This window comes from Phasianus colchicus, chromosome 5 (assembly GCF_987193195.1).
Source record: "Phasianus colchicus chromosome 5, bPhaCol1.hap1.1, whole genome shotgun sequence".
In the NCBI taxonomy this organism is placed as follows: domain Eukaryota; kingdom Metazoa; phylum Chordata; class Aves; order Galliformes; family Phasianidae; genus Phasianus; species Phasianus colchicus.
The window spans coordinates 44,328,833-44,339,671 of NC_143440.1; the positions used below are offsets into that span (position 1 = coordinate 44,328,833).

At 40.2% G+C, this 10,839-nt stretch overlaps 1 protein-coding gene across 6 annotated transcripts in view; it reads right to left on the bottom strand.

Moving 5' to 3' along the window:
- PTPN21 (protein tyrosine phosphatase non-receptor type 21) overlaps positions 1 to 10,831 on the bottom strand; it is a 48,505-nt gene extending 37,674 nt beyond the window's left edge. For 3 of the 6 annotated variants that reach the window (XM_090141486.1, XM_090141482.1, XM_031593120.2), the window contains exons 1-2: positions 7,175 to 10,831; positions 3,820 to 4,190 (exon numbers count right to left, since the gene is read on the bottom strand). In XM_090141486.1, the coding sequence (XP_089997612.1) occupies positions 3,820 to 3,999 (180 nt within the window). In that variant the 5' untranslated portion in view covers positions 4,000 to 4,190; positions 7,175 to 10,831. Of the gene's footprint in view, positions 1 to 3,819; positions 4,191 to 4,930 lie in introns of all 6 variants that reach the window. The other 3 variants (XM_090141485.1, XM_090141483.1, XM_031593118.2) reach the window with 3 other exon arrangements.
- Positions 10,832 to 10,839: the final 8 nt, after the last annotated feature.

Here is a 10,839-nt window from a genome sequence, read left to right on the forward strand (position 1 = left end):
TAAATTGTGCTACTTTTCCCACCTCTGTTCAAGACTCCAAGAATAAACTTGCATCCCTACTTCTGACTCTCACCTTACAAAGCACCGACATTAGAGGAAGTATTACATTCCCAATTATTGGATTCTGAAAATCTGATCATTTTACTGTGTCAAAGTAGTATAAAAATACAAAACAATAAACTAACATCCTCACTTCAGAACTAATGAAAATCTGTTATAGTTAGTATAAAATTAGTATGATACTGTATCATAACTCACAGGTATTGTGACTGTGAAAGAATACAATCAAGTGGTACATTCAAATTCTGACTGAACTTTATTAAAAACTAGAGAAATCAGGGGCAGTGTTACCTAACTACCACATAGGCTCTCCTGGAAAAATCTTTATTAATTTTGTATCGCTCAGTGTAATAAGCAAGATGGAGAGTAAATCTTACCTTAGAGCATACTGCTGTTTTCCTCCAGAAAAAAACACAACAGTAATTACACCTAAGGCAATTGCTGATTTTTAAAATGCTCTATCCTTCTGTGTATCTGGACACATGAATTATTATTTCAGCACATTTAAAATTAATACATGATGGAGTCAATTTTGTTTTTCAAGAAAGCTGTATTTTAAATGAATAATACAACACACTGAGGGTCTTTCTATGCATTCCTCCATGATAATTTCTCTTCCTTTCCCAACGCTAAGCAGAACTTCACTCAGACAGGCAGCCATTAACAGTTCAACAATCAGCACTTCTTGCTTTATTTCTTTAAGTATCAGCCAATAATTTTTTAAAATTTGATACGAGGCATAAACATAATTATGTTAGTGACTCCTCTGTCATTACTTGGCCCAACTTTTATCTGCTGGTCAGTATGCTCACTAATACATACACATGCAAGAGAGTTCATGGTTGCACTTGGTCTTATTTTCAAAACATTGCTTACCTACGTAAAAAAATAAATAAACAAAAAGACTGAATTAAAAATAGTTTCATGCATTTTCTCAAAACAAGAGGTGATCCTTTGGACTTCAGAAAAAATTTTTAGAAAACACCGAAGCACTGTTTTAGAATTTCCAAGTTATTCAGAGTTTGGATAACTTTGATTCATTCTTTCCCATTCATGTCCAAAACAAACACAGGAATTCACGTGTACACCACACATACTTTACACAGAAGCTCTCTATTTTTTTTAATATGAGTCACTTGTGTACCACACATTCGCACTGAAGTCAGATTGTGTTTGCACACGTTAGCAGAATTTGGCCGTTTATTCTGGTATTAAAGTGTTATTAGAAAACAGAATTAAAAGATTCAGCAAGAGAGCTAAATCAGTTGTAACATCTGCCAAATATCCTATAAATATCTAACTGTAGTAACACTTTAAAAACATTTTTATATTCTCAAGTACCTAATTTGTATGTTTGTGTCCTAAAAGCAACACATGCAGTATTAAACATTCTTTTTTAGTTAGTTAATAATCAGAGCTCTGAACACTTTTTCACAACTTGCAATTTCAAAACGATTTTCCACAACAAATACAGCTTTTCCTTTGATTACAGTAAAATAATAGTTTGAGTATAGTCCTCTCATGGGACAAAAGACAAACTATCCCTCAGTTTAATGCACTCACTTCACTTTTTTTGCAAGGCTTGCCATTCAGTAACAAAATAAAACTGTCCAAGTACTTAGACTTTCTGAATCCTAAGTTTGTGTCCATACAACTTGAAAATGAGATAAACTGGAAAAAAACTACAAAAGTAAATTAGTGTTAACCTACACATTACATAATCTGAGGACTACTATTCAAGTATGATCTGTTAAAACAAATATATTAAAAGATGGTACAGCACTAAGAAACCAATCAAATCACTACCTAAATTCACTAACTACAAATTACACCAAGATAAATTTTATCAGAGTGTGTAAATAGGTCAAGATTCCACTCATAACTCCTGCAACTAATTATTCTGAGGTACAGCAAAACTACATAGCCCATATACAGTAATCTGATGCTCATGCCTCCACTTTCGTATCCAATGTAAATCTCAGTGCTTAAATAGTCACACTTTCATGTTTAAAGCTTTCTACTCACACTTTAAAGGGTGTGTCATGCATTAAAAATATGAGTTCTTAGAGAATGTACTTAGTATTCCACAGTATCAAGGATTAATACTGTTTTCGCAGAAGAAGCAAATGCTCAGCAATCTTCCTGAAAACTTCATACTAAGAAAACAGTCAGAAATGAGCCCTGTATCTGCTTGGCAAATCCTACTATTTAAAGGCAAAACAACATTTTTTGAACGCAAGCTCTGGAAAGTAATTTATATCCCTACTTTCCATTCCCTTTTATTGCAACACATTTTCCTGCCAAAATAATCCATGCAAGAATGCATGACCAAAAGAATCTGTTCTGAGTTCAGTAGTGTGCTGTCAACTCCCTTAGTTTGATATATGACTCTTAACTGAGGGAATTGCCAGACTTTTTTTTTTTTTTTAAATAATAATAATAATCAGATTTATGAGTAGGTCCAGTGAAAGAGATAATGAATCGCTGAAAAGAAAAAACAACCAACCATGCGTCTCCAACGCTTTGTAAATAGATAAATAAAAGCCAGTGGTCATCATTCCAGAACACAAAGCCTTTGCATTTTGCAAATCAAACATAGTTAAATTCTTTACCTTCTGTTGACTAAGCGGTGACATCTGAGGGTACATAAACTGACAAACTCCATTCAATCACAACAACTGAATTCTAGATATGTGACACCTGATGTGTTCTAAGTAAATGCTAAGGCTATGAGAGTACTCAGATTTTCCCTTTTCTAGAAAGAGCAAGGAAAAAAAAGCCATATCACTCCACAGAATTGCACTTTTCCACAGCGACTGTACAGATTAAGAATATTTGGACAACACAAAAAGCATACTGGGACAGAAAACATAAACAGTAAACAAACAGATGAATGGATTCCCTCTTTTTTCATTTATTCCCTAACCAAGGAGAAAAAAAATATTTCTAGAACAACTGACTGTATCTAGTATTTCCCACTGATAAATTCTACACCTATGCATGCTAAGTACAGTAATCAATGTTTGCAGAATAATCACCATATGCATGGGAGAAGAGTTCAATTTCAGTTGAAAAAGTATATTTTTAAAATACCTAGCAAAAAACTGGGGGGAAGATGTTATACAGCTGTCACTAGTGTATACCATATTTCTCCATGAGGCCAGACATTGATCTAAATGACTCTACACTTGCTCAAAGGCACCGTCTGCAAACAGATTTGTGATTTGTGAACAAACACTAGAAATAGTCACCAGCAAGCACACATATCACATTTGTGCTTCAGGTTCTTTTCGCAGCACCGATCCACCAGAAATAAATGCACAAAAATAACATTCTTTCATGTCCTAATCTATAATGACTTAAAATCTCACGTCTCTCAGCAATTCTTAGCCATGTTGCTTAGGCAGAAAGTGTGTGGTGGCATTTGTTTTTCTTTTCTTTTAAATTATATTTTCAGCATTGTTAAATTTAGAAACAACCAGTGCTGTGGATCTGTTCATCTTTCTAAACTTCTGTTCACTGCCACTTCTCACACATTGTTACCTTAGGCATTCTCTTGTTCTGTAAGGTATGTTTTGCACCAGTTTTGGATCAATCTTATTCATCCTCAAGACCAGACTATGAAGAAACAAGGGGTGCACAGAACAGCTGTTCAACTGTTGTTGTAACCAAGCTGCTTGCCCCAAATGGTAAGGATTCACCATGAAGGTCATCTAGCACCAGTGAGAAAGCCATACATTAACATGACAGTTCACTCACCTCCCGCAACTCAAGCCTCTGAGCCACTGCTTCCAGACTTTCCTGGCCTGTGCTTTCCACAGATAGTGTGAACTCCACAAATTCATTATTGAGTAGCTGGATCCGAGCCACCAAGCAACTCTTGCTGGATACTGTATAGCGTCGAGTTCGTTTCAATTTTAACCCAAAAGGTAGAGGCATCTTCTTTCCCACACCGATGGTTGGAGATAAAAAGCTACCACCACCAGGGATTTAAGAGAGGAAAAGCAGCAGTTTCCTCTCAAACAATAAGGAGCTGTAAAGTCTCCAAAAATCAACCACCAGCAGCAGTATCCATTAAAGGTAAGCAATTTTTCCGCTGACACGCAAGTAGAGGAGCATCCACTGGAATCCTAGCAAGAAGCAAAAGAGAAAGAAAAATATATACGAAGCAGAAACAATTTTCAGATCTGTTATGCATTCAAATACTCAAAGAAGCACAAGAGTTTCTGGTTTTTCCACATACAACACTAGTCTTTGGGTGTTGTTGGTTGTGTGTGTGTGTTTTTACTTGTAAGTAAATAATGAGTCTTGATTAAACATGGCTGAAATGCCTTAAAATAAAAAGCATTTCTTAACTGAACTGGTATTTAAGTGAAAGACCTCTAGAAAGTTCTTCAGTATTTGTAATGCTGACGAAATCCTTTTCTTTAAGAGCAAAACCAGCAGTTAGGCATTATTTCAGAGCAGCGTGGAGCCTCAGCTGCTATCTGTTGGATTAAACACAAAACCAAGCCCCAAAGAAAGGCAGGAAGCGAGGCACTACACCTCACACCTCAGCCATTTCCTACCAGACAATTAAAATCCAATTCTTCTAATTTTCCCTGAATTGCAGCTCACGGAGCCATTATTTCTTATGTTAAAGTGCGGTACACTCTTTGAGGTTATGGTTTCTCTCACACCACAATATGCTAATTCTGAAAACTATTTATTTTCCAATTTTTCACCGGGGGGGGGGAAAACATTTTTTTTCTAAACGTAAAGGCAGCCGCCTGTTCACCCCCCGCCTTTCGCAAACACCTTCACACCTGCTCTCCTGTCGGCTCCGCCGGGCACTTACTTTACCCTTCCCTTCTTCCAAACTCTGTCTCACCTCTTGTGCCCCAGCCTAACTGGTTTGGATTTTCAGTAGCACACGGAAAACAAACGCACTGCATGAACGCAGGTAGTCCTGCAGCAGCGTAAGCGCTCAAAGCACCACCACCACCCAAATGGCGGGGGATGGTCTCAGGAGGGCCGCCCAAACACCGTGATTCGAACCGATGCCCACCCGGCTCCCGGTCCGGGCAGCTCCCATGGGCGGCAGCGGGATGGGCCGGGCCCAGGCGGCGGCCCCGAGCACACGGCGCGGCCGCATTGTTCGAGCTCCACTGGGTGAGGTGCCGCGGGACCTCTAGCGGCAGCGCCGTGCTTCTCGAAATAAAGAGGTGTAATCTCACACACACAAAATAAACAAACAAACAACAGATACGGGAATAATGCGTTTTAAAAGGCACAGTTTGATTCCCGAGGGCTCTTCTCAGATTAGAATAACCACAAGAATTAATATATCCATTTATTTGGGAAAGGGGAAATCAGAAGTAACCTCCTACTGCACCTCTGCACCTGTTTGTACAAAAGGTTTAAACAACCAGACAGCACCACAGTGCTTGTATGTTTACACACGCACGTAGAAATACAACGTTACTCAGTGCAACCAGACCGGGTTGCAATGCCCTGCCAGACCCCGTGCTCCGCTCTTTCAGGCACCGCGGAGAAGCAGAGGCAGAAGGGCTGCAGGCCTGAGGAGCAGCGTAGCATTTTTCCTCGATGACATCTTTGCAACTCAGAGAATGACCAGAAGCACATTTCATGGCCATGCTTCTAATAAGCTGGAGGCCGTTCTACACAGTCCTCATCCTCCACAGATGCCATCTAAAACCTTAAGATTCGTTACTACTGATTTAACACTCCCTCGGCCCTCCACCCCTCCCTCTAAATAAATAAATAAATAAATAATAAAAAATAAAATAAAAAAAATTCCAAGCACTGACTCAATTACTCTTGGGTGTGGCCACAATAAGTAACAACTGACAGCAACAAGTTTCCCTGAAAATTCTAGAGACAGGCAGAGCCTCCTCACTTGATTACTTGCTCTGCACACTGATCCTCCAAATCCAGCCCCGAAGAGCAGCATGCAGGGAATGCTCTGTGAACAGAAGCTTTTAGTTTCCTGCCCACTGCCAGCAGAATCTCGCACTGGTTTTATTCCTGGCCGTGAAACTTTTGGCTGACTGACCTTAGTTCATTTCTGTGACACATTCTGTGCACAATTATGCATTCTTTTCTTTGGTGCTACAGCAAAGTGAGAAACCAATTTATCAACTTTTTTGAAGGCTGCAATCACAAGCGCAGTGCTGTTCTAATCTCAGTTTTACAGTCTGAACATAAACTGTTAAGACCCCATCAGACTCTTAGAAAAGTATCCCAAGAGCATGGAAGAAACATCAGGAAGCAGCGGTAGGTGAAATTCACAAGGCACCTAATGCTGACTTTAGGTGGTCTCCAATCTCAGTAATTTCTCTACGAGCGCAGGTAGCAACGCAGGCATGAGGAGGAAGCTTAGGTCAGAATTTTCAGAACAGGAGCGATTAGCAATGCCAGGTGCTCTCGTATTTGCCTTCTGCATAATTTTAAGTTGGGATACGTCTGCACTGTTACAAAGCTACAGCCAGAAGTTGCAAACCCGGGTGACTCTCTCAAAAACAACAACCCTTTATTTAGCAAGCCTGGGATTTTTACACAAGTAAAAATGTCATTCGTGGCCAAACTTGGTACACTTATATTTCAACACATAGTTGCTTTTAAAATTAGAGCAACATGCTCATGACTGAAACACAATTACCAAGCACTGTGATATCTTTTCCCCTTACTTACCCCTCCGTTTCCCACTTTCCCCTTAGTAATAAGCATTTTACTCTACAAAGATTTTCAAACAGTCTGCGTCAGTGATAGCATGTGAAATAAAGCTGCAACATCTTACAGAAGAATAAGTTTTTATAATATTAAATGCTCAAAGTACTTTTTTTTTTTTTTTTTTTTTTTTTTTTTTTTTTGTGAGAGATTTAGGGAGCCAGAAAAAAAATAAATCAATCAGAGTACTCTACCCTTCCCTTGTTAATCTTTGACTTGGCTCCTGGACTAAAACAGCCACAGTAAGCGCACATCTCAAACTTCTCCTCCCTCCAGAAGCACAGAGCTCTACAGTCTTCACTTTTCAAAAAGTAAATGCTGGGAACTCCTCTCACAGCACACAGCCACACTTACCCACTAAGTTTGCCTGCCGTTTTCCCATTACCTTTTCCTGCGATCCGAAGACACCGAGCCTCCTTTCACATGTGTGCAGCTGAAGAAAAACCACAGTGCTCCGAGATGTCTTCTGGCGGAGCCATCTCATCTGTACTCCTGTACTGCCTTACTGTGCTCCTCCTGCACCGCACAGCTGCTATCTCGGCTAACCCACCTTCTTCTCAGATCACTCATAGTGAAAACATTCCTCACTTCCTGTCTCAAAAAACTTGCTCTGGGTATCATTCCACTGGGTAAAGAGCTGGGGGTGGAAGGAAATATTGCAACAAAATAAACCAGTGCCAGCCAGCTCTGCAGGCAGCCTCTCCACGCCACGCTGTGCTGCACGAGCACAAAATCGCCTTCTCTGGAATATTTTCAAGTCGTCCGTCTCTGTGTGTCCGTGTGTGTGTGCATTTAATTTCTTTTCCTGGAGGCGTTCCCCTCGCTCTACCCATGCGGAAGGATACGCCGAAAGAATTAAAGTGAAGGCCCGTATGCTTGCAGCCCATTACCTCACAGAGTTGGAATGCCTGGCAGGGAGAATGTCAGCAATGAACAGCTGCTTCACTGGCTGCGGGCTGCTACAGAAATAGGGGCTACAACAAATAGCAGGCAATCCTTGCTTTTTTAATCATATGATCATTTATTTTAAGCTTTTCCAATTAAGGCAAATCTCGTACAAAAAAATAATTATCTGTTGGCCTTATTATTTTTATTATTATTATTTTTACACAGCTTGGAAGCATATTCAAGTCATATGTGCCACACTAAGTAACCTATGCACATACATTAATGCCTGCAGCTAGAAGAAGTCTTTGCAAAGTTTCAGCTGTTGGTAATATACACAGCAAGAAAATGCAGACTTAAAGGCTGATCCTTCAGCTCGTCCTCTCACATCAAAACTCCCAAAGGCTCCAGAAAAAGGTATGTCTTTAATAACAACCATCTTATCAAGCATTAAAGTAATATTTATAGTGTTTAATGAATTAAATCCTCACATAGAGGGCAATATCCCCTTCCCACAAATACTCAAAAATATACTCAAAAAATGTACAAAAAATAAACAATTGTTGTATGCTACGTAGAATGTCATTCTCCACGTTACATGAGCCAGGTAAAAGTATATACAAACTTGAAACAGGTGAGGGATGAGGAAGAAGATAAAGCAAACATGCTACTGTCTGAGCAAGTCTAACTTGCAGACCTGCTATGCAAACAGAATGCTGCTGAGGACACTAATCGCAGCTGAAATATGTAGACAATTTTGTACTACGATGAGTTCTTCTCAGTTATTTCTCTCAGACACAACAGGTTTCCTCCAATCAAGGGAATTACCTCTTTTTTTCTCCCACATATGAGCCATAGTTACAATGAAGAGTCCATAGGCCAAGAAAAGAATTCATTCAGAGGAGTCTTATATTGAATAAACTAAACAACTTTGAACTAAACTAAATGAATATCCTTTTCTAGTAGTATGTTAGAGGCCAGAACTATGGTTACTTGCCTGAGAAAACTGAACAATATAATGCATGACAAATCCAAACTCTGAAGATTTAGGGTAACGAAAGCAACACCTCCTATTTCTAAACAATTCATACTGGAAACAAAGTCTCAATACTCCTATCTGCTTCATTTTCTATTCTAAGTTTTGATCGTGCCATTTTCCTGCCTGCTTCCCTGCCTTGAAGTTGAATTATTAGAATTTTTAAATACAGGTAGGACATTGCTCATAGGCTTCTCCACAGCTTACATTTTCTCCTTTGAAGCTCATCAAACCTTTATTCCTAAACTCCAGGTTTTTCTTTTGCTTTCTATAAACGCTAGTTTGTATCCTAACTCTGTGTTTATCTGTATTTTCTCCATTTTGCCCTTTATATCTCATATTTTTCCCCATCAGATCTCATTACCTGCTTTACCTATCATCTCTGACAAATAGGACAAAGTGACAGTGGAGTCCATGAGCCCACAATGATCTCTGATACAGGCACATTAATAAGACATAGCCCGATCACCTCAGAGCACTATAGTGTGCTACTGCTGCTCCCCTTCAACTCCCAATCTATATTTTCATGGCATGCATAGTGAGAAATACCCACATCCCTTTCAGAAATACCCACTCCCCCGTCAGAAAAGTGGTATGTATACGTATACTTTCTTCAGCCTAATGGAGAGTTATCCACTTGTGATAAAATACATCATAGTCCCCTAACTACCATTTAAAGGGCTATTCCCAGGATGCTGAGACAATGAAGAATTCATGTAGAAAAAAAAACTTAATTTACTCACTAGCCATGCAAAATAGTGACTTAATGAACTGAAAAGACAGAGTATTTCTGATTCTGTGTGTGATTGTTAAAGCTATTCCCTAAACAAATTCACTTTATTACTCCCTGTGGCTAAGACATCACTGTTTTGCCACTTTTCCCTTCCTTATCTGTGAAAAACCAGGAGATAGTTGGGTATCCATACATCATGACCTGCTTCTCAAAGGTAAAAAGAAATGAGTAGAATGGAAGCTGCTAGAAAAATAAGCATGCACTAGGTCTATTACATGCTTGATACCTGAAATTACACAGTTGCAAGATTTATTTTGACTTACAAGGCACTATAAAATGTTGAATTATGTTCTAGTAAAATAAGTAATTAATTTTATAGGGTTTTACTATATTAAACTGGTCACTTTTCCAAGACAGGCAGCACTGAACAAGAAGCAGGGAGCTTCTGCCATAATTCATAAAAGATACTTTTTTGGAACAAAATATTTTTTATGGAAAGTAAATTAATTAGTTGATGACATAAATTTAATTCCCATTAGTGTCCTTCAATATATTTTTTTGTTCCAGCAATTAAGTAGTATAACTTATTTGAAATCTAAATGGAGCTAAATATGTCTCTCAAAAGTCAAAAAGGAACGTTATAATTAAACTAATCTGTTACTCACTGTATCTCACTGTAACACCAGCACAGTATGGTCAGGTGAACAGCTCAGATCATTAGCATTAATTAGTGTAGGCCACCTCTGTATTATGTTTGGTTTATATTAGGAGCCGTGATGCACAAAGAGATTAAAACAGCTGTTGCCATTGGGTAAAGTAAACTCCAAGCATTAGTACTTTTAAAAGACACTTTATATGCTGATCTCTCTGTTCTTCGCTGCCCACTAGACTGGCACTGCTGAAGTGACGTGGGACACTGGTGCAGGAGACGAATGGCATGGCTTATTTTTTGTTCGTCTGCCTTCTGTCTCCTCTGCGTAGTTCCTGCTCCCTCAGAAAGCGATCCCTCGTAGCAGTAACGCTGGCAGATGTCAGAAAGACGCTCGTACATTTGTTAACTCGGGCTCAGACCCAGAGAGCCGCTGGGCCGGGTCCCAGCAGGCCACCTCCTGCAGGCTGCGGAGCGCGCAGGACAAAGCATTTACGAGGAGCCCGGCGGAGGGAGGCCTCCCTCGGGCCTGGGGGCGCTGACCGACGCGGGCCCTGAGCAGGAGACAGCGGCGCCGAGCGAAGGGCGGTCGAGCGCGCCCGCTTCCCTCCGCCCGCGTGACTGCCGGCCGTGCCCCACCGCCGTCCCCGACTCGACCCGCTCTCCTCTCCCTCCGACCCGGCGGCGGCCCGACCCGTGCAGCCCGGGCCCGGCGAGGCGACGCGGAGGGCTCGGCGGGGCCCGGCA